Genomic DNA, 25,192 nt, shown 5'->3' with positions numbered 1-25,192 from the left:
TACCTCATTTCCTATTTTATTTATGTTAACTGCCTTGAGTCCTAGAATGGGAAAATGGTGGGATATTAATAAATGTATAAGTAAGTAAAATAATAATAATAATAATAATAATAATAATAATAATAATAATGCTTTTGTATGGTAGAAGTCATGAAGTGAGACTCGCACTATCCCCCTGGACAGCAACCAAGGAATGCTGGACTCCTTCCCTACCCAAAGTGCCTCCACTAGCAAGTATTTCTCTTGGCTGCAGAAGGGGAAAGGGGAGGCTGCCTCTTCACCCCCCCCCACTCTCCTGGGACCAAGGACAAGTTGGCTCCTCTCCTCCCACAGTGTCAATGAAAGTCCGTGAAGTGTTGCACAAGAATTTTTCCCGTCTGCCCATTACTTTCCCCTTGTTTTGTGTCTTTCAGACTGCATGCTATCACTTAAAGTGTTTTCATAGTTAACAAGGGTGCATTAAACGTCTCTGCTTTCCATTCATGGAGTCTACAGGTTAGTTTTCTGGTGTGAGATCTTCCGCAGGGGAGGCACCACAGATGTTGGCATCCAGAATGCAGTAGGGACATTGGCCTTAAAAGCTGCTATCCGTTTCTGCCAGGTATCTTCAAGAAAGATCCTTCCTTCCTTCCCCTAAGCTGCACCTGTTTGCATCTGTCACAAAAGAGCCACACCCCGGCCCCTTTATTGTCAGCAACACTCCCAGTAGGGGAAGAAGTGAAGGCAAGGGCAGACCTGGATTCTCAGTGTAATAAAACTAGTTTATTTACACAGTAACATGTATGCCACAGAGTATACAGCAAAGTACCACAGCAAACCAGAGTGTTATTGCCCTCTGATCACAAAGGTAGCCTAGGAGTTATATCTATAAAAATGTGTAAATATAGATATGAAACAACGGATACAGCGATTCTGTGAACGCCAAACACAGATTACCGAGGAGAATGGAGTCTTTCAACAGAGAAGATTATTTCCCACCTGGAGGCATTTGCAAAGAAATACCACTGCCTTTGTGTAGAACTTTTTATTTTTTAAAAATTAGCTTTTTAATAAAAACATAGGGATTGTTCTTTAATATTTTACATGCTCTGCATAATTCAATTTAAAAGAAAATATCCCTCAGGGCAAAAGCTATAAAACTTTCTAAGCCTGAGCAAGTTCAGGTTAACTACTTGTATCCTGAAAATGGTATTTTGAAGAAATTTTTTTTTAAAAAAAATTCAAGCACATTGTGTGCATATAAGCTATGTATATAATATATAGACAGGGCACAGAAAAACAAAAGGGCAAAGTGGGTTGTTCTTGTAGTTAGTAAAATTCATTTATAAAAATATGGATAGATGCATTTCTTCCTTGTTAAAAAATATTTCAATCTTTTCTGAATTAAAGGGATAATCAAGGAGTTGGAAGCAAGGTATTGGTGGGAGTAAAGGGAAGCACTTCCATACAAGTGAGTGGGCAATTTTGTGGACTACCATCTGTTTTCCCCTCCCTTCTAGGCTCAATTGTCTGCTTTACAGCCAAGAGCTTTCCCACAAGAAATAGGAAGGTGTAGCAACTTCTGTAGAGGTTTTCTCGGGAGTTGAGTGCTTTCAATTGATCTCCCAAGTATAAAGGCTGCAGTTAAGGGGAGCCAAACCCACTGAAACCAATAGTTAGGTGCCGTTAACTCAGTGCAGGGCTGGCACTGTGCATCTAGGCCCTTTCTATTTTGTTGGCTGTCATTTTCAAATTACGCATTCCTCTCATCAGAATTCCCAAAACAGCTGGAAAGGGCTACTTTAGCAGTTGCAGCAATTTTACAGAGTGAATATTCTTCAATATGCCCTTTGTAAAATTGATTTGGATTGGATGAATAGCTTTCAAAATGCTTGTCATGATGATGGACCTAGGGCTGCATGTCTAAGCTTGTAAATGGCAACAAAACCCCACAGTGCAATTCTGCAGAGTCCTTTGCCTCCGCTGCAGTATTGTCACCAACTGCCTGAGTATTCCCTGGGGTTTGTGAAGGGTGCTCCCTGTTTAAGTCCGAATACTATGAAGCAGCAAGAGTCAGTAAAACTTCAGGAGCTGTATTTATTTGTGAACAAAAGATGAGCAGTTCAGTGCAGCACCAAAGACTTGCCACACAGGTAAGACTAAGGTTCCAAGTACTTCCAAGCTATGGAGGGATCCCACACCCAACCAGCGCAGGGAGGGGTTTCTGTTACAAACCAAGCATGGAGGTCACACAAAAGTGCAACTCTTTCCTTCCTGCCCCGATTAAATGACAACCATTCATTTATATGGAAGAAGGCAAAAGGCGTACTTGGGGACTGTGGCCTGGGTCACACCTCACGGTAAGCCAGAGAATGACTTGCAAACATGTGGCTCCTAGAGCGACGCTTGCACCCACTTGTTTCCCCCCTGGGGTCTTGAGTTCAATGAAAGTTTGGCTTAGTGCATTTTCCAAACTTGGAATCATGTGTTATCATCCTTCGCCACAAACTGTCACCACAGGGCAAACCTTGGCTACAGAGTGTGGTTTTAAGGCGAGACCTTAACCATAATCCTGGGCTTGGACAGCATACTAAACCAAACCTAGTTGGTAATGTAAGAGGGGCCAGACTGGATCAAAGCTACATCGGAAGGCTGCCTGGTGTTCCTTAATCCATCTTATATGTTACCTCAGTTCTCTCTCCATGAAGAATCTCATTTATGGGGTACTTCCGATTCCTACTTTGGTGGTTTGGGATTCAATTAATGTACAAAACAGGAGAATACATATTCACGAAACAGGAACATTGAGCCCTTATCAGTGGAATGTGGGCACTCCCTCCCATTAGAGGTACATTGATCTCCCTCTCTGATGGCTTTCTGACACCTGCTAAAGACACCTGTTTTGTCTGGCTTTTGAGGACCAAATAGGTGGTTAGTCAGTTCCTGTTCACTTCACTTCTGCATTGAATAGACTTTGTAATTCAATTATTAACTAAATTTCTATACTGCCCTTCACCCAAGGATTACAGGTAAAAAACAATACAATACCAGCTCCATTTTAATTAAATAATAATTAATAATTTTATTGTTGGGTTTATGTTTAATTTACTGAAAATTTTGGTTGAAGGGTAGTATAAAATACAAGAACATAAAATGGTAACAACAAGTGAAAAGTTTGAGGATGCTTTGATGGGTTCTAGGTGTTCCCTAATAAAAACCTGTCCCAAAGGCAGAATTCCTCTTAACTTTATTGGATAGTTGACCAGATCCTATTCAAATAGTTGTAAAACAGAGTTCAAAAGGGAACAATGTATCACGATGCTTCCTGGCTTGAATTTGCAGAAAGGAGAGAGGGAGTAAGTTGTAAACTTAGGTACTGTCCCATTTAGCTCCTGTTATACCAGTTCCCTTAGCAACATTTCTGTTTCTTTTCTAGCCAAATTCAACATGCAGGATGGTCCTGTAAGAAGTCTGCCACTTTCCCCTTTCTCGTTTTCCATGTGCTCCGAGTTCCACACTAACGGACAGGTTGGGTATAGTCTTCCTTGATATTACTAACTAATATTAGATTTTGTAACAGGAGTTGCAGGTGGTTTATGTGTACAATTTTGTTGCTGGAGTCTGAAAAAGATTGTCAGAGCAACAGGTTTTCCAATTCCACATTGTCTAAGCAGCTATTTCAAAAGGTTCTTTTTTAAATACCCTATACAAGTTGCATATTTGAATAATATGTTTGACTTTTAGCTTGGTTTTTCAATAGTATCAAACGAGTCTGAATCCAAGCCACCAGATAGAGTTCCCTTCTGGTTGAATTGCCAACTAAGCTTTCTCAGACTCCACCCCCTTCAAAATATGGGCAATATTGTTTTTTTAAGCTGGTAGGTAGCAGTGGGCGATTCCCACTGCAAAATTCTCTCCTTGTTAGCTTTAATTTTGTGACAAGGCACTGTTGTTAGTGTAATTAATCATTGACTCAGGTTGCCATCCCAGAAGAGATTAATGACACCAAAAGCTCTGAGAAGTACACATTCAAATTCTTTTAACCCACAATTAATTTCCCAGAACTTTTCTGTGGTTAGGTTTATTGTGCTAAAATAAGCCTGAGTGCCAGCTTTCTAAATGTATATATATTTACAATAAGTAAATATATACATTTATGGTCAATATGGCTATTTTGAGAATCACAATCCTATGAATTGTGGTGAGCTCAACTCAAAAGGCTCTAAAATGCAAACCCTACAAATATGTGCCTGTGTATTTAAGGTTTCATTCTTGATGCTTGCAGAAGCGAACTGTGAGGGCCACAAGGGCTTTTGTTTAAATGCTGTGCTGTAACAATATTTTGTTCTAGTGTCTTGGTTTGAAATCTGCTTGGTTTGGGCCCAACTCTTAAATGGCAAACTCTCAACAAATCAATGAGACTTCGATAGGATGCTTGCAAAGGTAGCTCCAGGCACTACCAAGAATGGAAATGCTTGCCTGGTTGTACCTCTCTCTCCCTCATGAACCCTCTCTTACACAGAATTCCTATTACCATCCTTCATTACCAAATTTACTCAGTGCTACAAAATAAGGAGACGGCAGTGAGTGTATACCCCATGCTCACCTAGAGTACACAATGCTAATACTGGTTGAAATCTGCTATCAAAATGCAAAATGAAATCACAAAGCTACTAAAAGACAAGATACAAAATTTTGGGATCTGCCGCATAAAACACACAAGGTCATGTAACATTCAATAGTCTACTCTGCACATCCACATGAAACTGACACAAAGCACGTATCTCTCTGCACAAAAGTAGAGCAGTGGTCTAAAGGAATGTGCCCTGCTGCAATGGTCAGTAGTCCATGTTCCACTAGGATGAGCATGCTGGTTAAGTGAGAACTTATGTGCACACAGATATCAGCTAGAAGCATATATAAAACTTGGGAAGGAGGTGTTCTCTACCTTTCCAGTGCAACGTGAGCAACATGGACTCATACAGGCAAGCATTGTGTCAAGCAATCACACAATTACCTGTGTGATATAGGGCTGCATGGGATATTTGTGCAAGACTCTCCAAAGAATCTGGCCAGAGGTCTGTACCGAACGCCCCATTCAGGGGGCTTCGTGGAGCAAAACCACCTCTTACATTCTGGGCTGCATTACATTACATTTGGCTCTTTGGCCTTCCAGGTGTCCTTTTGACTGTGCCTCCATGATCTGTGCTCATGATGAAATTGTGGTGGTTATGCAAAACCCCACTTTCAATACTGTTTGCAAACATTTTGTGGTCAGCACTGCTTCATTTCCAATCAGTGCATAGCCCGCAACCTCTTGCTGAAATCCTGTAACCTTTTACACCATGGATGTTCATGTTTATTTTTTGTCTGGCTTTTGTTGTGCTATCGTACAAGAGTGCCCTTCCAGGTGGCAATCGTGCAATAACAGAGAATCATTGCAGAACAGCCATTAAAGTGGAATGAGGTGTGGACAGTGCAGAATAATTCTACCACTAATGCACTATTATTGTGTCAGTGACATGCTGCAGAATACACTCGCCATTCCCCTCACACCACCCAGTCTGGAGGGGCCTTTTGTGTGCCAGGACAGCTGCCTGCCTACAAATTTTGCACTTTTATTTTAAAGCAATACAGGACACATTCACACACTTCTTAGCTTTGCCTGGTCTTTTTCTGATAATCAATAAGTACTGAAGCAAGAAGATTCAAAGCATTTAAAGAGGCCACCACATATTTTATGCTGGGGTCAGATTTTCATGAACTACAGGGTTGGCATCAGTGAGAAATCCACACCCTGCTCCAAGACCACAGAGCTGACTTTGCTGACATAATTTCTGCAGGTCTGCTTTTCAGTTTCTGGTCCAAACATGCAAGAACTGTTCAAAGTGGCTATTTGTCTCTAAGGCTGAAGTAAACAGGTTAGTCACAGTTTAACAATAAAGAAAGGAAACATCAATCTGGAGAAAGATGACACATAAGTTTGTGCATCTATGTGCCGTGAAAAGGAAAGGGGGAAGATCTAACATATGGTTAAGTCTGTTAAGCAACGTAAACACTAACACAGCTTTCTCATATAATACATCAAAAAATTGCACATATATCCATAGGAGGAGGAGCAGCAGCAGCATGGGCTCAACACAAGAGCTGTCCACATTTCAAAAACCACCCCCAACTGTGGGAATTAAATACTGGGCTGCAGTTCCATCAGTTCAGAGCTACTCAAACAAGTCCAACCAATACTGAGCAGAGAGATCAGGCGCAGCAGGACTGTACTGTAATGGATCCACAGGAAAAGGCCAGTGTGTCAGGGAAGGAGCGCAAACATTTTTACAGGCCACTGGACTTAGTAGGCAGCAATTCCCTCTGAGCCAATGATAATTAAACAGCTAAAATGTCCAAAAACTAGATACTGACAGCAATTGGATAGCCAGATTCTACATAAACTAAAACTGCTAAACGTAACTGTTTTGTGATAGCTGCACAACATCTTTTGCCCCCAAGAGAACCACACCTGTAGAAAACTCATCTCTATTTACATAGCTTATTTGTTACATAAAGATGAGCTTTGAGCAACTTTAATACCCTGCTTCCTTGTTGCTTTGCAAAGAAGACATGGAAGCCTGGCATTTTTACCCTTGGTTTTGGGGTAAAACACCAGCCAGATAGCAGAAGGGGAATAGCTGCTCGTATTTGCTTCAAACCGTCCCTTTGCTCTTGGCATTGCTCTGTTAACATTATAATTAACAGACCATCAATAATCTCTAGCAGAACTACTGTGTCAAATGTGCTGGCAAAAAGAGAAAAACACATCTGCTGCTGCTATTGGAAATATTCTAGATTGATACATCAGAGTTAAGAAGACAAAGGCACGAAAAAGCAACACACAAGAAGGGTAAACTTGCACCTGGAACTCTGTGGGGTGAGGGGAAGCAGTGCAGGCAAGAAATCTGAATGGGAAAATGACCTGTAAGGAGAAGGGATGAGCCCATCTTTCCTGCCACACTTCCACTCAAAATCACTAGGTTGTGTTTTTATTTTTTAAAAACACACCACAAATATTGGGGCTTTCCATGTAATGTGTCCGTTGACCCCAGCAAGAATAAAAGAAACAAGGAAACTTGTTCAGTCTGCAGCTGACAGTAAGTCACTCAGTGGCCGCCTGTTGTGGTCCAGGGTTGTCTCATGGGGAAGGAACAATCAAATAAAAGACTGCACCTGCAGGAAGTATGACTGATATGGCCAAGTCACCCCTGAGATGGGGCCAGGATGACAAAGGCATGGAGCAGAGGCCATGTCTTTGTGAAGAGTGGTGTGCATTCTGGTGGCTCATTCACAGCTGACTCAATTCTGTTTGCAGTTATTACTGGATGCTGCCATTTGCAGCACTCACTCCACACTCTTACACCTCCAAACAGCAATGTAATAAATAGTGGTTTCCTTAATAAATTTACACACCTCCTTGTCCAAACAAACCACCAGCTAAACTAGGCTTCAGACCTCTCCCTGGCACCTACGACAGGAAACAGAGCTTCCTGGCAAGATCAGTTTGCTCACTATTGGTGACCTTGAGTTCTAGGTTATAATTTTAAAACTTGCACACATAGATGAGGCTGGGGATGAAGAGAGGATTGTGGTGCATCCAAGTGAAAGCAGCGGCTACAAACTAATGTTGCTGCATGATTTTCACTATGCGGCTGAGGGAGTCTGTAGTGGCAAAAGCCAGATACTGGCAACAAAGCCAGTCTTCGAGGCTGACTTTGCATTCCCTGTCCAAAGACTTCTCTGCAAACTTGATCATCATCAGCGTCCGTTTGATGTCCAGCCAGTTTTGGAGCACAGTATCTCTTTGTGCTGGTCTGGAAGAGGCATTGAGAGTCTGAAACAAATCATCCCGGGGCCCCCACAGCAAACACTGAAGGACTCCCTTGGCCTCAGATATAAGGATTCTCTCCGATGGATTAGGGTTTAGCAGGCAGTTAGCAAGCTGCTGAAGCCCCAGGGAATAAAGGGAACGACAAGGGATACTGGGCAGGTCAGCACAAGTATACTCTTTTTCCTTCAGCTCTGGATTTTCATCAAAGGGATTGCGCAGGTGTAACATTTCATAGATGAGGATGCCGGTTTGGAACTCATCACATTTCTTATACTGTGTTGCTGTGATGATCTCTGGGGCAAGGCGGGACTGGTCTCTTAGGACTTCAGGGTCCACCAGATGGCTCTTTTGTTTTGCTTGAGAGAAATTGCTCACTATAAGCCTGGCAGGGCAAGCAGCACTGGGAGAGGGCTCCACGCTCTCATTGTTCAGAAGGCTTCCCCCTGCCCTATAGTCCACCAGCAAAAGGTTCTCCAAACGCAGATCACAATGAGTAATGTGATACGGTTTCAGGTGTTCTAGACCAGAGCACAACTGTAAGAGGAGGAGGCATACCTGCCTTTCATACAAGTCTGGGCTGCTGGCATGGCAGTCTGAAGACTCCAGCACAAAATCTGCCACAGTTAGGTAGGGAACTTCTCGAGTGATGACTACAACTCTGCTGCGCTGCTTGCTTGTGGCTCCTGGCAGATTTGAGCTGTCTTTCTGTGAAACGTCCACGGTGTTCTTCTGCTTGTCATCTTCCTGCTCTTCCTCATCCTCTTCTGGTGAATGGAGATCTTCCCATGGAAGCAGACGAACAGGCACATCAGCTAGGAAATGGCCACAGTCCTGCTGGATGTTGAAGTGGATGGCCAAGCTCTGGCGGATGGCCAGGCTGTGGTAATACTGCTGCGATTCTTTAGCTTTGCTCTTGCAGATCTGAAGGGAGGAAAGAAAAATAGATGACTTATCACCCTTGACTACACCCTCCCGTTCCAGATACAGAGCAAGGGGAAGAGCATGCCTGGAATACCTCACATTCTGATCGCAGAAAACTCATTTTGTAATTCGGAATGTTACTATTCCCCCTTACAATGCAATTTTATGAGTTTTATATTTGCTTGTTGCCATTCACAGGGACTCTAGGACTGGCCTGACCACTCAAAATGAAGGGTTTTAGAATTGTTTTTAGAAAGTTTTGCATTATATTGCTGAAATGTGTTTATGTAGTTCAATCCCTTTTCTGTAGTGTGATGTGCCCAGCCTAAAAATGACTGAAAACAATTTAGTCAGCACAAAGTCATCATGCAAAGATGAAAAATTATAATTAGTTCAGTGGAACAACTGATGTATTATTAGTATACAAGTGTTTGAAAACCAAAATTGGATGCCAAAAGCAAAGCCTTTTCTCTCAAATGCTGCTTATGGTTTGAGCTGATTTTCAGATGGAAATATAAGCAGACTGTAAACAGATCTAGTCTATTAGCGACTATTCTTCAGAGTAAGAAATGTGGTGACAGCAGAACTACTATATTATTTGCATATGTGGGACTTCCCTTGGAAGTTAGTACAGAATGCTGCAGCACGATATCTGGAGGGCCTGGGGCCTTGTCTGCATATCACACCTGTGCTCAGAGATTAGCTCCACACAGGTAACTTCTGAACCGTGAAGAAGTCCCTGTTAGAATCCCATCAATGTTTATAACCTTTTCCCTGTTCCCCATAAAAACATACAAAGAAATCAAATTATCTATAATAAGATGGAAGACAGACTGAATCTGAATCCAAATTCCCATTTCAAGTCTGCATTCAAGACGGAGTCTGGTTCTGCTTTCAATCTAAGAAGCAAGATTTAAGAAATAGTGTGCTTTCAGTGCAAAATCAAATAGATGGGGTGCAGCCGAGGACATGCATTATTACAGACTCCACCCATGCTTTGCTCCGGCTCTGCCTGCAGCCAACCCCCCTCTCCGCCCCACAACAGATCATCCCCAAGGGAAAGTGGGCCCCTGGCATCGCATGTGGTGCTACCCCAAGCTGATCCTCAGAAGTTCCCCAAAACATGCAGCTGCCTGTCCAAGCTGTCCAGGACTGCTGCTTTTGTGGTTCCTGACTCCTATCAGGTGCAACCTGCGTCTGTAAAAGCAAAGAGTTGGCCTGAAAAAACCACCCTAGCTCTGTTTCAGCTCTAAAGACCAAACCTCTTGTTATGTACTGAAGTTCTCACCCTGGGCCAGCAGGGGGATACTGTAGATAGTTATGCAAATGAAGGATTGAAAGTGATGTTCAGTGATTGGATAGTTTGTATGCAAATGAAGGATCGAAAGTGACATTCAGTGATTGGATAGTTTTAGAAAGTTGCTACAGTTACGTTGTTCTGGAGCTCTATATAAGCAGGCTGACTGAGCTCTTCAGTTCAGTTCTGTTCCAGCTTACAAATAAAGAGCTGCTTTGGAAGAACCGCTGTGTCGTCTGATATGTTCGCCCACAACATAACACTGGCGACAAAGGTGGGATCGATCGATGGACATCAGAGCACAGCCAGATGCAGCCACCCTCTGAACTGAGCTGAATCACTGAGCAAAATCACTGAGCAAAATCACTGAACAGAACCAATTCAGAGCTGACTGTTCTGGCTAGAGCACAGTGTTCCATCCATTGCCCTCCACGCCGGCATCAGAATCATGGCTTCACTTGTGCCTCTACCGCCGTTTGCGCCAGCCTCTGAATCATGGGACTCCTACCTCGCTTGGTTCGACTGCTACCTCCAAGCCAACGAGCTGACAGAAGTATCAAAGGAGCGGAAGCGGGGCCTATTCCTCAGCCTCTGTGGGCCTGAGGTGTTTGAGACGGCCCGAGCATTGGTTGCGCCTGAAGCAGTCCAGGCAACACCATGGGACACGATCCAAGAGAAGCTCCGCAACCACTACGCACCAAAGCCGTTGAAGATTGCTGCCCGCCATGCGTTCTACCACCGGAACCAGGCAGAGGGGGAGTCAATCAACAACTACACCATCGCCCTCCAACAGGCTGCAATGCACTGCGAGTTCCGAGACTTAGACGATGCCCTGATGGATCAAATCATCTGTGGGGTCCGGGACATCCGTCTGCAACGGCGTCTCCTCGCTACGCCAGACCTCATGCTGCAGAAAGCCATTGAGGAGGCCGTGGCCTCGGAAGCTGCCAAACGCTCCGCCCAGGAGATCTGCAAGGCCAGCAGCCCGCCTCTTGCTAGGAAGCCAGTTCCAGTGCATCATGAAGAGGCCAGCAGTGATGAGGCATCCTCCAGTGAAGACGATGACGTGCACCAGACAAAGCGGGAGTGCAGGAAGTTCTAAAAGAAGTCCAAGGCCAATCGGAATGTGCCGGCTGTGGAGGCAACCATTCCCGTGCCAAGTGTCGATTCAGAGACGCCATCTGTCGGAAGTGTTCCAGAAGGGGCCACATCGCTAAGGTCTGCTGATCGGCTCCGGCTGACACCCCCCCTTCACTGACTCGCAAATCCAAGGCTTCACTCCAGTCCACCAAGGAAAGCTGTTTCGCTCTCCCAACTGCTGCTGCCCATCTGGAACCATGATTGGCCAAACCGATTCGCCTACACGATGCAAGCTGAACGTCACGGTGCTCATTGAAGGAGCTCCATGTGACATGGAGATCGACACCGGGTCTGCCCTGTCCATCGTGTCTTGGAGCACCATCAAAAGACTGGTACCCAGAGTGTCCAAAAGGCAACTCGACTCTCACCGTATACACCTGAGAGACTACCAGGGAAACAGCATTCCCATGGTAGGCATTGGCCGGTTCCGGATCGCCTTCAAGGATTTTTCGGGTCTGCTCCGACTGGTGGTGGTCAAAGGTCAGCGGCCAAGCCTCCTATGGCTAGACTGGTTTGATGCCCTTGGCCTGGAAGTCACCGGCATCAACTGCATCTCTAACGTAGAGACTGAGGGTCTGGTCAAAGACTTTGCCGAGGTTTTTGACGGCACTTTGGGGCAATATACAGGTACGACCATCTCCTTTAGCCTTGATCCACAAGTCGCCCCCATCAAGCTAAAGCCACGCCGGGTTCCCTTTGCTCTCAAGGCTAAGGTGGACGAACAATTGGACAAGCTGATCGCCCAAGGAGTTTTGGCGCCGGTTGACCACGCCAAGTGGGAAACCCCCATCGTCACGCCTGTCAAGCCAGACGGGTCGGTGAGAATCTGCGCTGACTACAAGTGCACGATCCTGCTTGGCAGCGGGTTGGACTCGATGGCCCTTGTGGTCTCTTCCAACTCTATGATTCTATGATTCTATGATTCTAAGGCACTTCAGCAGCACGCTTATCTGGTTCCTGTTGTCCAACACCTGCTGCATTCCCCGGGTGAGGGTAAGGTCTTTGCTAAGCTGGACCTTGCCCAAGCCTATCAACAACTGCCTGTCGATGATGCCACTGCTGAAGCCCAGACGATCGTCACCCACCGAGGGGCATTCCGTTGCAGCCGTTTGCAGTTCGGGGTGAGTGTGGCTCCTGGCATCTTCCAAAGCCCTATGGAGCGTCTCCTGCAAGGGCTTCCATATGGTACCATATTTTGATGATGTCTTGGTGTCCGCAGACTCACACCAGCAGCTGTTCGAGCGCCTCCGCGCCGTGCTGACCAGGTTCCAGGAGGCCGGGCTCAAGGTAAAGAGGGAGAAGTGCCAGATCGCCGTTCCACAGGTGGAGTTCCTGGGTTATCTTATCGACACCTCCAGCCTTCACCCGACCACATCCAAGATCCGCGCTATCCAGCAGGCCCCCATCCCAAAGAACAAGACGGAGTTGCAGGCGTTCCTGGGACTGCTGAACTTTTATAACATGTTCCTGCCCCACAAAGCCACGGTGGCTGAGCCTCTTCACCGACTCCTCAGCACAAAGACACCTTGGTCCTGGGGTCATCTGGAGACGGCGGCCTTCAACACGGTTAAGGCTCTCCTTTCATCGGACAGTGTGCTAGTACAGTACAGTGAAGCCAGGCCGCTGGTCCTTGCCTGCGACGCCTCACCTTTTGGCATTGGCGCTGTCCTTAGTCACCATTTTCCAGATGGAAGAGAAGCACCGCTCGCCTACTTTTCCAGGATGCTATCTCTGACTGAACGGAATTACAGCCAGTTCGACAAGGAGGCACTGGCACTTGTGGCTGGAGTGAAGAGGTTCCATGAATACCTCTACGGCAGGACTTTTGACCTCATCACCGACCACAAGCCACTCCTGGGCCTCCTCGCTGATGATCGTCCAACTCCTCCGGTCCTGTACGCTGTGATGGACTGTTTTCCTGGCAGCCTACTACTACCAGCTCGTCCATCGCCCGGGGAAATCGATGGGCCATGCCGACGCCCTCAGCCGTTGCCCTCTTCCAGTGTTTGTGGAAGACCCGGCTCCTGCTTCATCGCTCCTCCTGATTGAGGATCTTCCGGCAGCGTCTGTATCAGCTGCCACTGTGGCCTCCGCATCTGCCCAGGATCGCACCATCAGCCATGTGCTCAACTGGGTGTGGAGGGGGGGGGCCACAAGGGCCTTTTGCATCGGGGTTCCAGCCCTTCGCAACCAGACAACACGAACTCTCGGCTCATTGCAGCTGTCTGCTGTGGGGAGACCACGTCATGATTCCCCAAAGACTCCGTCAACGTGTCCTTGAGGCTCTGCACGTTGGCCACCCGGGAATCGTCAAAATGAAGGCGTTGGCTCGGTGTTACGTCTGGTGGCCTAACATGGACGATGCCATCACTGCCTGGGTTTCCGCCTGTCAAGCGTGCCAAGAATCGAGGCCTGCGCCACCGGCAGCTAAGGGACACACCTGGGAGACGCCAAAGACACCCTGGTCGAGGGTGCACATCGATCTGGCTGGCCCCTTTCACGGCCGGACCTTTATGGTAGTGGTGGACGCCTATTCCAAATGGCTGGAGGTGGAGCCCTGATGCCCTCCACCACTACCAAGGCCGTCATCCGGGTGCTGCGAGGCCTCTTTGCGACGCATGGGTGTCCTGATGTCCTTGTCTCCGACAACGGACCACAGTTCACGTCAGGCACTTTTGAGCGGTACCTTTTGGGACTGGGCATCTGCCATGCCCTAAAGGCACCATTTCATCCATCCAGCAACGGGCAAGCAGAGAGAATGGTGCGCTCAGCTAAAGAGGCACTGGCGCGCCTGGACCGGGGAGACTGGCACGAGCGGGTTGCTGAATACTTGTTCGTACAACACATCACCCCTCATGCGGCCACAAGGCGGAGTCCTGCCAAACTGCTTATGGGCCGCCGCCTCAGGTCCCCGATCGACTGGCCGCACCCAGACTTTGCCATGGCCGAACCCCCAGGCTGTGCCAACGCGCCACGGTCTTTGTTCCAGGAAACCAGGTCTTTGCCCGGAACTTTGTGGGGGACATTCCTTGGGTGCCAGCCACAGTAGTTGGAGTCACTGGACCTCGCTCATACCAGGTGGCACTCAAAGATGAACGCTTATGGCGCCGGCACATAGACCAGCTTAGGCGCAGGGTTGGGGACTTGGACACTACCGTGGTGCCCCCAACTGCGCTCGTGGCTCCGGAACAGACACTTATAGATGGCGAGGCTCCACCTACACCTCTCTCGCAAACTGCAGGCGCGGAGCCAAACCAAGCCACTTCAGAGGGTCTGCTGGACTTCCCACAGACTCAGACCACTGCCATGCCTGACATTCCGCCAACTCCACTTGCGGAGGTTCCACCCACAGCAGCGGATCCAGGGGACTTGGTTTCAACGCCACCTAGGGTCGCACCACAGCCTCAGCAAGAATTGGGTGGCCCCCCGGACTTGGCTACCAGTCCCCGGCGGTCTGGCAGAGTTTCCAAGCGCCCAACTTATTTAAGGGACTGTGTTGTTGGACATGTATCACTGTTGGTCTAAGTATGTGAAATGTAACCGATATGCTTTTGTGCCTAATTGAACCATTACGTGTAGTGCTGTATATAAAGAAACCATTACGATTGTAACTAACGCCTTATCTCGGTGGGGAGGGGTGTTATGTACTGAAGTTCTCACCCTGGGCCAGCAGGGGGATACTGTAGATAGTTATGCAAATGAAGGATCGAAAGTGATGTTCAGTGATTGGATAGTTTTAGAAAGTTGCTACAGTTACGTTGTTCTGGAGCTCTATATAAGCAGGCTGACTGAGCTCTTCAGTTCAGTTCTGTTCCAGCTTACAAATAAAGAGCAGCTTTGGAAGAATCGCTGTGTCGTCTGATATGTTCACCCACAACTTAACACTTCTCAACCAGAGAAAGAGGAGCTTTGCACTGAAGAGGCAAAAATGGAATGCTCCATTAAAATAAAAAAGATTCTAGTCCTCATGGTTCTGAACAGAGGGCTGATTTCAATAGGAAGCTATCTTATGCAGACCAGTATAAGATAAAAACATGCAAATAAAATAAAGCACATAAAACTTGAAGAGGAAAGGGATAAAAGCTAATAGTAAAAGTGATTATAACTCACATAAACCTAAAACAAAAACAAAAGACAAGCAGTTAAAAGTGACCATAAGGGAGGGAATGTGAAGCAGCACAGGTCTTGCATCATGGGCCTCCAGTTTAGGCCTGGTTTGTGCCACAAACCATCCTTTGATGGATGTCCATCATGGCAGCGCAAAATCTCGCAACTGAGTATGTGACATCTGGCTTTGGGATGTCTTCTGTTGAGTCTTTCTAGCTCAGTATTATCTACACTAACTGGAAGTGGCTCTCTAGGGTTTCAGGAAGGGGGCAATTCCCAGCCCTACATGGAGATGGAACCTGGAACCTTCTGCATGCCAAGCTGGTGTTCCACCACTGAGCTATGACCCTTGTCAAAATAGTTGTGTTCCATTATTGGAAGGAGAGAAAACACCCAATACTACAGCAGCAGTAAAGGATGCCTGTTTATCTGATATTTTGATCATTTTAATGGATTGTATCCAGTGTTACTCAAACTCACAGTAGACAATTGAAATGAACAGGGTGGTAGCCAAGTAAGTTCCACTCAAAGTAAGCCATGCATCCATTCATTTCAATGGGTCTGCCCCAAGCATGGCTCAACTTGGATGCAAATTCATGGTTCAGCTCTGAGTAACAACTTAGTTGGATTCAGCCCATTATATTTACTGTTTTTATTGCTTTTAAAAATTGAACATGCACACTGCTTAGAAATTTATTATTATTATTATTAAGCAGTATGTCAATCTTGTTGAATAAAAATAAGTAAATATTAGCTCCTGCTCCAAAGCAAACACACAATTGAGCTCAAAGGACACAAAAAGTCAAATATTTGCAGGTTCAGAGCAGTGAGATTTTGATACTGCAACCTGCTTTTTATTTTAATGGGACGGACACCCATGAGAAGTGGTGGACTCTCCTTCCTTGGAGGTTTTTAAGCAGAGTTTGGCTGGCCATCTGTCATGGATGCTTTAGCTGAGATTCCTGCATTGGAAGGGGTTGGATTAGATGACCCCCAGGGTCCCTTCCAACTCCAAGATTCTATGATTCTACGATATGCAGTTTGGCTCCTTCTTGAGCCAAGGCAAACTATCCGGGTAAAATCTCTCATTCAGAAGTTAACTGTCTATATAATCCTTCAAAGTGCAGGTGCAGAAGTGGTAAAATTGGTTGCCTATATTCTCTCTGTATCTGAAAATAGGGCACCATTAATTGAAACAGCTTCTGTTTAGTTATTCTTACATCCATAGGGAATTTCTGTCATCATAATTGATAAACTGAGGTGCAGAACGGGTTGTCAGAGGATGGACTGTCTGGGTAATAAAGGAAACATCTTACAGCACCCCTATCTTTTGTATTCCAACTCCCCCTCATCATTATAGGATGCAGATTATCATGATGGGGTGAGCACAGGTCTGTGTTATGTATAACACAGCAGTGTAGGTTTTTTATAACAACAAATTTTATTATGCAAGTCAGAAGCTTTATGAGAAAAGGATGCTGACTTTGAGAGTACAGTGGTACCTCTGGTTATGAACTTAATTCGTTCTGGAGGTCCGTTCTTATCCTGAAGCTGTTCTTAACATGAGGCGCCATTAGTGAAAGTGTGTCTCCAGCTGCATGCGTGCCTCTGGCGCGTAATTTCTGCTTGCATCCCAAAGCAAAGTTCGCATCCGGGAGCAACTGCTTCCAGGTTAGCACAGCTTGTAACCTGACACTTGCGCAACCAGAAGTGTTTGTATCCAGAGGTACCACTGTAGTACAGTGGAACCTCGGGTTGCAAACATGATCCGTGCAGGAGGCACGTTTGCAACCCGCAGCGTTGCAACCCACAGCGCCGTGTCTGCACACACGCAGGTCGCGATTTGGCGCTTCTGCACATGTGCAAGCACCGAACCTGGAAGTAACCCATTCCGATGCTTCCGGGTTTAGCACGGTGCACAACCCGAAAACGCGTAACCTGCGTGTAACATGCGGTACCACTGTATTTTAAAGCTTCACATTGTCTTACAAAGTATTACAGTAATTCCTGTGCTTTTGTTGCTGAAAGGAGCTAGGATGTGAGCAATTATAGTTAATCTATACCACCCTACAACTTGACCTACTTAGCAAAAAGAGGGTAAGATGCTGTGGAGCTTTATTTCTGCCATACCTGAGAAAAGCTTTGTTACTGTACTTAATCAGAATAAATGGCACACTCACGAACAAGTCTGGGTGTATTTTGACAGGACATCAATGTGTAATATTTAGGCATGGTTTTAAAACTAATCCATGGTTCATTTTATTTCTACAAAATAATCATGGTAAGTTAAATAAAAATCACACTATCAGTTTCTCAAGGAAATCAATTAAACTTGTTCTTATCAAGATGAAATGAGAACCATGCCTCCAATTAGTTGAGCTGGGCTCCATGCCATAGAAATAACTCAATACGGCTGCACCTGCTGAATATGCGGCCTATAGGGCATAATTTCTTTATCTTAATGGGATACTTTGTACATGTTTTGCCACTTGTGAATATTTTTAAATCTAGTAGGCAGCCCTGTGTTATGGGTTCACAGCAAGATTGGGTAATTTTTGACCACAATGAATTGGACAATTTAAATATCTGTTTTCAATACAAGTACATTGAATGTGATTTTATATTACAGTTGTATGTAATAGAATCTACAGAATGAAATTAACACTTGAGCTAAACTAAAGGTCTGTGTTAAACAGATTTTATTCCCTTTATAAAGTTTGTGACAAACCCAATTAACATCTTGTAAAACAGCACTTGGCATGGAACCAAGTATTATGGAACATTTATATGGTATAGTCCTTTCTGTATGACTGGCAACTGCTGAACCTTACAGGGTGATGGTTGGCTTGAACAGAGACTTGGGGCTCAACTACACGTCTGCTTGTCCCATGCTTTTAGGCGTGCGTCCAAGAGGTTCATCTTTGGTCCCAGGAAAACCTGCTGTATACTGCTGAATTAGAACAAAGGTAAATCGGGTTTTCTGTGGATTGGTGCTTGTTCTGAATCAACAGTAAACTACAGATTTTCCTGGGGAAAGCGGTGATACAAAAGAAAAACCTCTTGAGCCCATGCCTAGAAATCATGGGACAAATGGAAGTGTGGATGAGCCCACAGATAAGAAACTGTATTGGGTCATATGACCTTGCATCTCCCTTGGCACCAATGGTCATCTTAGGCTGCTGCCCATTTCAGAGCATTTTGGTGCACTAGTCTTTGGTATACTGATATCTTACCCCCACCCCACCCCTGGTACACCGGCAAACATTTGGTAGATGACTTCAAGAGATCTAGCTCACACTGTAATCTGGAGACAAACTCCACAGCTAATGCCTTGTTTCTAAACTTCTGTTTCTGGCAAAGGCTGTTGAGCAGGAGTACAATTTCTCAATTTGGTTTGGTTTTGAATTCTTGTCAGCCTAGATTTTAGCTTGGGCATAGTACTGAAACCATGGTTGCAGCTTTGTTTGACAATTATCTTTCAAAGAACAAAGGGTGCCTTTGAAAAGCACTGTCAAAGTCACCTCCATTGGTGAGATCTGCATAATTATTTTGGACAATACTCTTCAACATGTCAGATCCAATTCCCAGCTTCAACATCTGTAATTCTGCAATGCTTTCTCTTTCTCTCATCCCCTCCCCTTCCTGCTGGTCGCCACATCCTGCAGACCCTCTGCAACCAAAACTGCTAATGTGAAAGTACTCAGCAGCAGTCATGTTGGGTACTCTCTCCCACAGTGCACTGTTCCAGAATGTGTATCTGATTAGAGCCTTGCACATGTTTTGTACTGAAAACTGTCCCCACCTGGCTGCTTTTCATTCCTGAAAGTGTTGTTTACTGCAAACAGTAATATCAGGGGAAACAAAAACCAAGCAGGCAGTGATTTTCAGCAGAAAACCTGTGCAGGATCCCAACTGAGAGCACATTTCAGACTGGGACCCTGCAGCTAACTTTTCTTCAAATTAAAAGTGACCAGGAGAAGCACAATTGTTTAAATACCTGACTAATATCAAATGCAATTTGGTCCTTAGGTGGTGAAATCATAGTTCTGTAAGTCCTTGCCATAAAAAGTCTGCATCCAATTGCAATCTGTAATGTATTTTTAAAAATATTATATTTTTCTGTAAAATTATGTATTATCCTAATTTCTACATTGTAAACCACTTTAACTTTAATAAAATAATATACACTTTTGAAAATAAATAGAAACAAAATAATTTAAGTTGCTCCTCTGTATAAATAATGGAAAAGTGTAGCTCCTCATATACAGTAACTCATTATAACAGCAGTATGCTAAATAGGCAAGAATAGTTTTTTTTGTTTTAAAAGTCAGAAGGGTAAAAAAACAAACAAAGGGAGGCCAAAAAATTCACTTTAAAGAAAGAAGGAATTTGGGGCACTAACATCCTCAGGTTTTGTTTACTCAATGCATTTCTGAAGGGTCATTGGAGGGCATTTTCCCAGGACCATCCTGGAAACATATGGAATGGAATGTATGAGAAAGGGCTTAAAGAATGATCCTAAAAATTGCTGCTCTAGCAAATAAAAGTTTATAACAGGATATACAAGCATGTAAACCCAAATATGGCCCTAAGCTAATAATAAAATCCTGTTATTCTGCTGCAATTATTTATTTATTACTTATTTATTGGATTTATATACAACACTCCATCCAGAGATCTCAGGGTGGTTCACAAGATAAAAATACAATTATTTAGGATCAGGATGAAATTACTGTTTTGAGGTTGTAGGTATTGTTGTTTATTGTTTTAACTGTATTGCATTTTTATATGCTGCCATAAATGTAATATTTCACTAATTAAAAATTCACTAGCTCTCACAAAAGAACATGTTTCTTTGTAGCTGCTAAGCACAAAGTCAATAGTAATGAAATGCAATGGACATTAAGTACAGTTCTGGAATATGATTAGTGGAGCGACTCTTTTAAATTATCTTCTTACCTTGACTGCATAGTTGTTGAGTGGATCTTTTGCATAAGAAGCTGGGTAGTAGACAGCATCACCAGCCTCACAGCATGGCTTGTCACTGGTTAATCTGAAGTCTGACCAGCTGTCTAGCCCAAATCGAAGCTGATCTTTCTGCCCAGACATGAAAAGGTCTTCACATTTGGCAGACAGTTTCTTCAGGGAATCAGTGTGAAGGCTTCTAATTCTGCTCACCACCTCCCCTCGGTTTTCGATTCCTCTATAAAGTGCTTGTCTCTGTGGTTTCTGGACAGTCTTGCCATGTTTGCTGTGGGTAGCAGGTCTACCTGACAGAAACTCCATACTACTGGAACACCTGTCTTTCACACCGATAGCAGTTAGATTGGAAAAACCATTGGCTGCTCCTGAGATTGCCAGTTCCTTTTCTGGAGGCCTGTCCAAGGAATCTCCGGACTCATGGTCCATTGCCTTGAATTCGGAGCTGACAGAAGAGCAGGCACTGTTTGCTTCCCAGTTGGTGTCAATGTCATAAGTTGGATTGGCCATCACACACAGGACACTTTCAAGGGCCTGATTTTGGTGTTCATTTGGAAGTGGTTCCGTGTGAGCTCTTATGATGGTTTTCTTTGGCAATGGAGGTGGTGTGGGATGTAAGGTAGCTGTCATGTCTGGGTCAGATATTCCCCCAAAAGCAATGGCATCGTCCAAAGCCCCCTTTGGTTGCCGCGGTTGCTTTGGAGGTATCATAGCTGCTCTGGATTGCCCTATGTGACAATAGAAAACAGTCCTTGTATTTGTTTTACTTAGAAAGATACATATGCACAAGACATTTTCATTGAGAGAATGAAGAGGAGCATGAGTATCTCAGTTTAAGGCTGGACAGGAAGTAATTCTTTAGTGGGAAGACTGAAACTTCAGAACCTAAACCAGTATCACTATAACAGAATATACAGAGAGACTGCAATTATTTGTTATAATAATAATAATAATAAATTTTATTTATATCCCGCCCTCCCCAGCCGAAGCCGGGCTCAGGGCGGCTAACAACACTAAAATAGTGCAGCAGTATAAAAACATCATAAGAATTAATTAAAATCAAAATTGATGGCAACCATAAACTAAAGTATTGTAAAGATTGCCAAAGGAGGGAGTCAGGCTGCGCCCTGACCAAAGGCCTGGTGGAACAGCTCTGTCTTGCAGGCCCTGCGGAAAGATGTCAAGTCCTGCAGGGCCCTTGTCTCTTGTGACAGAGTGTTCCACCAGGTTGGAGCCGCAGCCGAAAAAGCCCTGGCTCTGGTTGAGGCCAACCTAACTTCTCTGTGGCCTGGGACCTTCAATATGTTTTTATTTGAGGACCGTAAGTTCCTCTGTGGGGCATACCAGGAGAGGCGGTCCCGTAGATACGAGGGTCCTAGGCCGTATAGGGCTTTGAAGGTTAAAACCAGCACCTTAAACCTGATCCTGTACTCCACCGGGAGCCAGTGCAGCTGGTATAGCACCGGATGAATGTGATCCCGCAGCGAAGACCCCGTAAGGAGTCTCGCTGCGGCATTCTGCACCCGCTGGAGTTTCTGGGTCAGTCTCAGGGGCAGCCCCACGTAGAGCGAGTTACAATAATCCAGTCTGGAGGTGACCGTCGCGTGGATCACAGTGGCTAGGTCAGGGCGAGAGAGGTAAGGAGCCAACTGCTTAGCTTGGCGGAGATGAAAAAATGCCGCCTTTGTTATAGCTGCAATCTGCGCCTCCATGGAGAGGGAGGTATCGAAGATTACACCCAAACTCTTAACGGACGGTGCTGGCACTAATTGCACCCCCGCAAGAGATGGGAGTTGCCCCCTCAATCCCATATCGTCCCGTCCCAGCCAGAGGACCTCTGTCTTCGAAGGATTTAACTTCAACCGGCTCCCACGTAACCATCCAGCCACAGCTTCCAAGCATCTGATCAGTGTATCTGGGGCCGAGTCAGGATGGCCATCCATCAACAGATAGAGTTGGGTGTCATCAGCATACTGATGGCAGCCCAGCCCAAAACTCCGGACAAGCTGGGCGAGGGGGCGCATAAAGATGTTAAAAAGCATCGGGGAGAGTATCGCACCCTGGGGCACTCCACACACCAAGGAGTGGCGGGATGACAGTTCCCCCCCAAGCGCCACCCTCTGTCCCCGACCAGAGAGAAACGAGTGCAGCCATTGAAGGACTGTGCCCTGGATCCCCACGTCGGCAAGGCGGTGGTCCAGGAGTTCGTGATCGACCATGTCGAAGGCTGCTGACAGGTCTAGAAGAATCAGCAGCCCCGACCCACCTCGATCCAGCTGCCTGCGGAGATCATCTGTTAGGGTGACCAGAGCTGTCTCGGTCCCATGACCAGCGCGGAAACCGGACTGGAATGGATCCAGAGCCGATGTTTCATCCAGAAACCTACCAAGCTGTTCAGCAACCGCTCTCTCAATCACCTTACCCAGGAATGGAAGATTCGAAACTGGGCGGTAATTGGATAGATCTAAGGGATCTAATGATGATTTCTTTAAGAGCAGACGCACCACTGCCTCCTTCAGTTCCCCTGGGAATGTCCCGGTGCCAAGGGACAAATTGATGATATCCCCCAGGGGGGACCGCACCTCGTCTGGACACGCTCTAATCAGCCAAGACGGGCACGGGTCGAGAGGACAAGTGGTGGGCTTTCCAGCTCGGAGGAGTCTGTCCACATCGGCTGGGGATATCCGGTCAAAGTGGTCCAATAATGGACCCGAGGACAGTCGAGGGGCCTGTTAGGTGTTAGTCATTGCCCTGAAGACCTAAATAAAAATCTGTATTTATAAAAACATAGTTGGAATACAGTATATACAAGGCAAATGTTATCTTCAGTTAGAACTATGTTCAGTTGAACATTTGAAGCCCCATAGCATTGTAGCATTGACTTCCTTAAACCTTTCACATCTCCTTCTACATATACTCATTTAGCACCTATCAAACATGTTCTTAAAGTCATCTACATTTTTTATGGTATAACTATTGCTGAGGTCATTGCACATGGGGTGCTGGAGTTTTCATTAAAATGGATTTCAAATAAAATTTAACTCAAAGAGTACATAGAACATTTAAAAATTAAATCTTTACTTCAAAAGTTTGGGAGGCACAAAAAGTTAAGCAACAATATTTATTTTTATGAGTTCTGAACACATATAAAGGTCTGTTTGTTCCCATAAGAACATTAAACCAATGCATATTCTCATAACCAGTTTTTCAAGTGAACGTGAAAAACTCAGACAACACATAAAGAAATAAGAAACAATATATTTCTGTGCTGATGCAAGGTGCTTACCTAAGTTACTATATGTAGCGCTGCAGGCACTCACATCAGAAGAATCTGACATTTCCTCCCTTTCCTCTTGTCCTTGTGGTATTTCGGGAGGGGACAGTGGAACAAGGGACGCATTACTGCCACTTTCCTGCTTTTCAATTGCAGATCTTGGAATCCGAGGGGAATCATTTTCCAGAGTTTGTTCATCAGGCACTTGACTAAAACAAAAGCAAAAGTTCCAAATGGACACCAGCAATGTAAATTCTTTAGAGGACTGCAGTCTCAGTTTTACTGAACTGACTCATGGTGCCGCAAAAAGCTGTTGTTTTGATTTTTTCAGAGTTTCTAGCTTAAAAGCTCCTGAATATTCAAAGATGTATCCATGTTCACTACCACATTAATGGTAGATAGTATTTACAAGTATACAGTGGTACCTCGGGATGCGAACGGGATCCGTTCCAGAGCCCTGTTCACATCCTGAAGCGAACACAACCCACGTCTGCGCGTGTCGCCACTTCCGCGGATGATGTCATTTTGACCATCTGCACATGCACGCGTGGCAAAACCCGGAAGTAACACGCTCCATTACTTCTGGATCGCCGCAGAGCGCAACTCGAAAATACTTAACTTGAAGCACATTTATCCCGAGGTATGACTGTATATTGCTACCATTAACCAGTTAAAAAAAAAAAAAAAAGGTTAGGCCCAGTATTTAACCCTGGAGAGGTGAGCAGTAAGCACTCAAAACTCCCTAAAATGCATCCCATCACTCAAGGAGAAAAGATAAAGCAGTTTCAGATCTCAGTCAAGAAAACTGAATACACTGGCTCATTGTCACTTAGCATATCTGTAGTATTCAGCACAATGTATTAAACTAAACTAATCATGCAAAGCAATAACATCATTTATTCCAATCAGAGAAAGGCTGCAATCTTATTTAAAAATCTATATATACCAATGGTTCTAAATTATTGTCCAAAACAGTGCAAAACAGGACATGGAAGTATACAGGGTTTATGCTGTATCTATGTGAAGGAATGATTTCCCATATGACTGGAAGGCAAGGTTTTATCATTAGAGAGTTGTCAATGTCAACATAAAATTGCAGCCTAAAAGTGGCTGATCGAAGTACAAAATGCAGCTCACAAGCAATCAACAAATTAGGGCAACCAATGTTTACATATTACTGAAACCACCTGTACATGCTGGCATAAATCATCCACAAAAGTTAGCAAACCTAGACAGAAAAGTGTTCCCCAAAAACTTGTCATGTTACTGAGCCTTTCATTACTGATGTCTGTTTTATCAACATGTGAAAACCAGTGTAAACCACAACATATTAAGTGTAAAACAGTGCATGCAGCAAAGGGTTAGTCTATGTAATTTTCCACATATTAGGACACATTCAAAAATCAAATCTGAGAAGTTGTAAATTCACTTTGGGAACAGAGGCATGGAGGAGACAGTGTTTATCAAACCTTATAACACCCCCCTTTTACTCACCAATGGATAGAGCTAGTCTTTCAAAACAGCCTTCCTCTGATAGCGGTGCTATTTTGAAACAAGGGTTCCTGTTACAGGATAGTGTCTCTAAAAACATTTTATTGATTGGTGGAGTACAGAACAG

General features: G+C 44.9%; 1 protein-coding gene across 4 annotated transcripts in view; it reads right to left on the bottom strand.

The window, feature by feature from the left end:
• Window positions 1–740: 740 nt before the first annotated feature.
• The window catches only part of PEAK1 (pseudopodium enriched atypical kinase 1), an 81,249-nt gene continuing 56,797 nt past the window's right edge, over window positions 741–25,192 (bottom strand). For 2 of the 4 annotated variants that reach the window (XM_081021486.1, XM_081021487.1), the window contains exons 3-6: window positions 23,587–23,783; window positions 20,280–21,028; window positions 19,318–19,407; window positions 741–8,776 (exon numbers count right to left, since the gene is read on the bottom strand). In XM_081021486.1, coding sequence (XP_080877612.1) covers window positions 7,646–8,776; window positions 19,318–19,407; window positions 20,280–21,028; window positions 23,587–23,783 — 2,167 coding nt within the window. In that variant the 3' untranslated portion in view covers window positions 741–7,645. The remainder of the gene's footprint in view (window positions 8,777–19,317; window positions 19,408–20,279; window positions 21,029–23,586; window positions 23,784–25,192) is intronic. The other 2 variants (XM_081021490.1, XM_081021488.1) reach the window with 1 other exon arrangement.

Source organism: Podarcis pityusensis (assembly GCF_964106645.2).
Source record: "Podarcis pityusensis genome assembly, chromosome: 9".
Taxonomy (NCBI): domain Eukaryota; kingdom Metazoa; phylum Chordata; class Lepidosauria; order Squamata; family Lacertidae; genus Podarcis; species Podarcis pityusensis.
The sequence above is the reverse complement of the archived record's forward strand: the minus strand, read 5'-3'. Positions and strand labels throughout refer to the sequence as shown.